This window comes from Gossypium hirsutum, chromosome D12 (genome assembly GCF_007990345.1).
Source record: "Gossypium hirsutum isolate 1008001.06 chromosome D12, Gossypium_hirsutum_v2.1, whole genome shotgun sequence".
NCBI classification, from domain to species: domain Eukaryota; kingdom Viridiplantae; phylum Streptophyta; class Magnoliopsida; order Malvales; family Malvaceae; genus Gossypium; species Gossypium hirsutum.
The window spans coordinates 57,432,098-57,435,242 of NC_053448.1; the positions used below are offsets into that span (position 1 = coordinate 57,432,098).

Here is a 3,145-nt window from a genome sequence, read left to right on the forward strand (position 1 = left end):
GGTATATGAAACCTAAGCATATCCACACACCACTACAATCAAAGCACAAATATGTTGCAAGCCATTTTCCAGTCCATGAAACACACAACAGAAACTATCAAAATGCCATTTCCATCACACACCACATGGAAGGAAGAAACTATAGACGTCCAGATAGGAAAGGCTGCTACATGATAGGTGTTAGAATCAAAGGTATATTTATGGAAGAGAAAGAAAATAAACCCAGATTAGTAGTAAAACAACCAATATCATAGAATTGATATATTATGGTGCTAAATAGTTAAACTAATCAAAGCCCATAAATTGAACAAACCAACAGATTTCATCTTTTATAAAATTCAATTAATACCCACACAACTATCACAAAATAGAACCGAGGGTTTTATAATTCATTTACATTTTTTGTATCTGCAGGCCATTCAAGGCCTTCTTTCAATGCTTCCCTCATCTTTCTTCAAATTTAAATCACCAATTTCGCGGAAAGACAAGTCTCTCTTCCACCAAAATCTCTATATTAAAACTTTGTTCCTGAAATGCCAACATCAAACATAAATACTAGTTTGTCATGTAAAAATAATTCTTCGATCCAAACGAAGTCGATTTTTTGTACAAATTCAGTTGATTAAATTTGTTAAATCTCCAAATTAACATTGAGATTAAGAAATAAATCTCAACTAACTCTAGATCTAATATAACAAAACGTGATTCAAAATAAGAAGGGAAAAAGATTATATTCTCTCTTTAAAGGAAATGGATATTGAGCACTTAAGTAAAGGCACACCTACGTCTGTTTGGAATAAGAAGAAGAGGAAGGGACGCGTTTGTTACGGAACATCATGTATCCGACGGGCAATACAACTCCGATCATCATGACCGCTGCTCCGATGATATATCTTAACGGACTCGGTGGTTCAACCTCTATCATTGTTTTGAACTGCACGGCACACAATCATAAACCAACGTTAACAATCAATTTGATAGTTGCAATTAAAAAAGAAAATTCTTCATAATTGCGAAGTTCGAGATCTGGATCAAACCGTATAAGGAGACTTACTGGCATTGTTTCGGGGGCTTGGCTTGTCCTTTGAGTATAACTCTGATTCGAAACGCAGAGGATTTGGGCCACCGGCCGAAGAAAGGAACTAGCTAACAGAGACGGGTGGATTTAGGGTTAATCTGGGAAATCTGGATCTGTTGGGTTCGCAATTCTCAGCTGTGGGATTTGGGGTTATTGGCAAGTTTCTTTTGCTTAAGGTCAAAAGATCCCAAACTGGCATAATCTGTTACAATTTTTTATATCCGCTTAAATGTTGTTGTTTGTTATTTTCAAATATTCATTTAATTTTCACAACACCTCCAAATAATTATGTAACACAAGCTAAAGTTAAAAATAAACGAGATTTTAATTAAAACTGTAAAATTAAGATATAAGTTAGCTCTCCCTATAAACAGTCACCCTTAAACAACATCAATTTTAATATTCTAAGTTTCTTTTAAAAAATAATTTTTTATGTTTTATTTTAATTTTTTATTATAAATTTTCACTTATAATAACAACATCCATTATTATGAAGTACGATTTTCATTAAATTAATTCTTTATAACAGCATAGTCTAAATTTTTAAGTAAAATTATAGTTATTTCATATAGGCAAGCTTATTAATTATCATTTATTAAATGAAAATGATCTTAATTAAAATATTATTTTAATAAAATGATTAAACTTTACCTGGATAAATATATTAATAATATTTTATTAACAGAAAATAATCTTCAATAAGTGGAATTAAATATATCAATTTAAGAAACTATTAAGTTCCTTAATTAAATTTTCTTCTATGAACTTGGAATATAAACTTATAAATTTATTACTGGAATTTAGTAATTCATTGTAATTTAATTATTTTAATTTGATAACTCATATTGATTAACTGAACTTGTTATATTTATGAATTTTCTAATTAATCATGTGAAAAAATATAAAATAAAATATGCATAAAAGCAATAATACATGCATCTATTATACTCTTTTTTTTAATTTTGTTGATTTGATTTCTACTTTCTTTCTTTTTTTGAACATAATTCTTACTTTATTTATTTGATAGAAATTCACGATATGAATTATATAGTAAGTTTACAATGATTATCCTCTATAAGAGCATGCTATTATGGGGCTGTTAGAAAAAGGGTTGACTGTATTAAAATTTTTCTGTTTTTGATTGTAATTCTACCAAGTGTACTTTTCTAAAGTTTACATAATTTTAAGAGGATAAATATCTAGTTTATATGTGAACTTTGGTCTAATGTGCAATTTGATACATGAACTTTGATTTCGTGCAATTATACACATGAAATTTGAATTGTGGTTCATATGTGTACATGAAACTTTGATTTTAATTCAATTGTACACATTTAAATAAATGAATACATACATTTATTTTCATATTGGATCAATATAATTGTTTGTGTATATAATTTATTAAACATAAAATGATGCTAATTCAATAATGTTGTTAGTGATTTGTGAAAATTGAATCTAATCAAAATTTCATGTATAAAATCACAAAAAAAATCAAAGTTCATGTATGGCATTGCACATTGAATCAAAGTTCATGTATAGTTTTGATATTTATCCCAAAAGGCAAGATATCCTAAATTTTATACTGATGAAAACAAGCCTCCATTTCATATATTAGGCTTCCGTGCTTAAATTTGAAACAAAGGGAGATCCCAGCTCGTTATCATGACCCTCTCAACTGAATGGCACTTTTAGCCATCAAGAAAAAAAAAATCATGATGCAATGAATCTATATACAATTCATGTAACTGTTCGTTTTTTAGTGGCGTCGAAAATAGTGGTTTTAGGGCCATCAAATTCAACGAGTAAGTTTGTAAATATTATTATTTAATATTTATGAGTCAAATATGATTTTAAAAAAAGGTTTTTGATTTGATAATTTATGTTATATAGGTGATTTATTAAGTTCAAGTGGTTTAAGAAAATGAGGTATCGGGGCATTGTTTTTATAAACCAAGCCGTAAATATTTACGGAATGTCATTAAGATGGTATTAAAGTTTCGTTAAAAAATTTTAACGTTTCAATAGTTAATTAATTAAGAGGACCAAATTTTAAAAAATGCATTC

The 3,145-nt window shown here is 28.3% G+C and overlaps 1 protein-coding gene across 2 annotated transcripts; it reads right to left on the reverse strand.

The window, feature by feature from the left end:
- Nucleotides 1-303: 303 nt before the first annotated feature.
- On the reverse strand, nucleotides 304-1,331 carry LOC107886068 (uncharacterized). Of its 2 annotated transcripts, none has more exons than XM_016809877.2 (3): nucleotides 1,055-1,331; nucleotides 786-934; nucleotides 304-528 (listed from the first exon to the last, which is right to left on the reverse strand). In XM_016809877.2, exons 1-3 carry the CDS (start codon nucleotides 1,058-1,060, stop codon nucleotides 510-512), a joined length of 174 nt encoding a protein of 57 aa, XP_016665366.1. In that variant the 5' UTR covers nucleotides 1,061-1,331; the 3' UTR covers nucleotides 304-509. The 2 variants fall into 2 exon arrangements, with proteins under 2 accessions (XP_016665366.1, XP_016665367.1); XM_016809878.2 differs by having other exon boundaries at nucleotides 366-528; nucleotides 782-934; nucleotides 1,055-1,327.
- Between the last annotated feature and the right edge of the window lie 1,814 nt (nucleotides 1,332-3,145).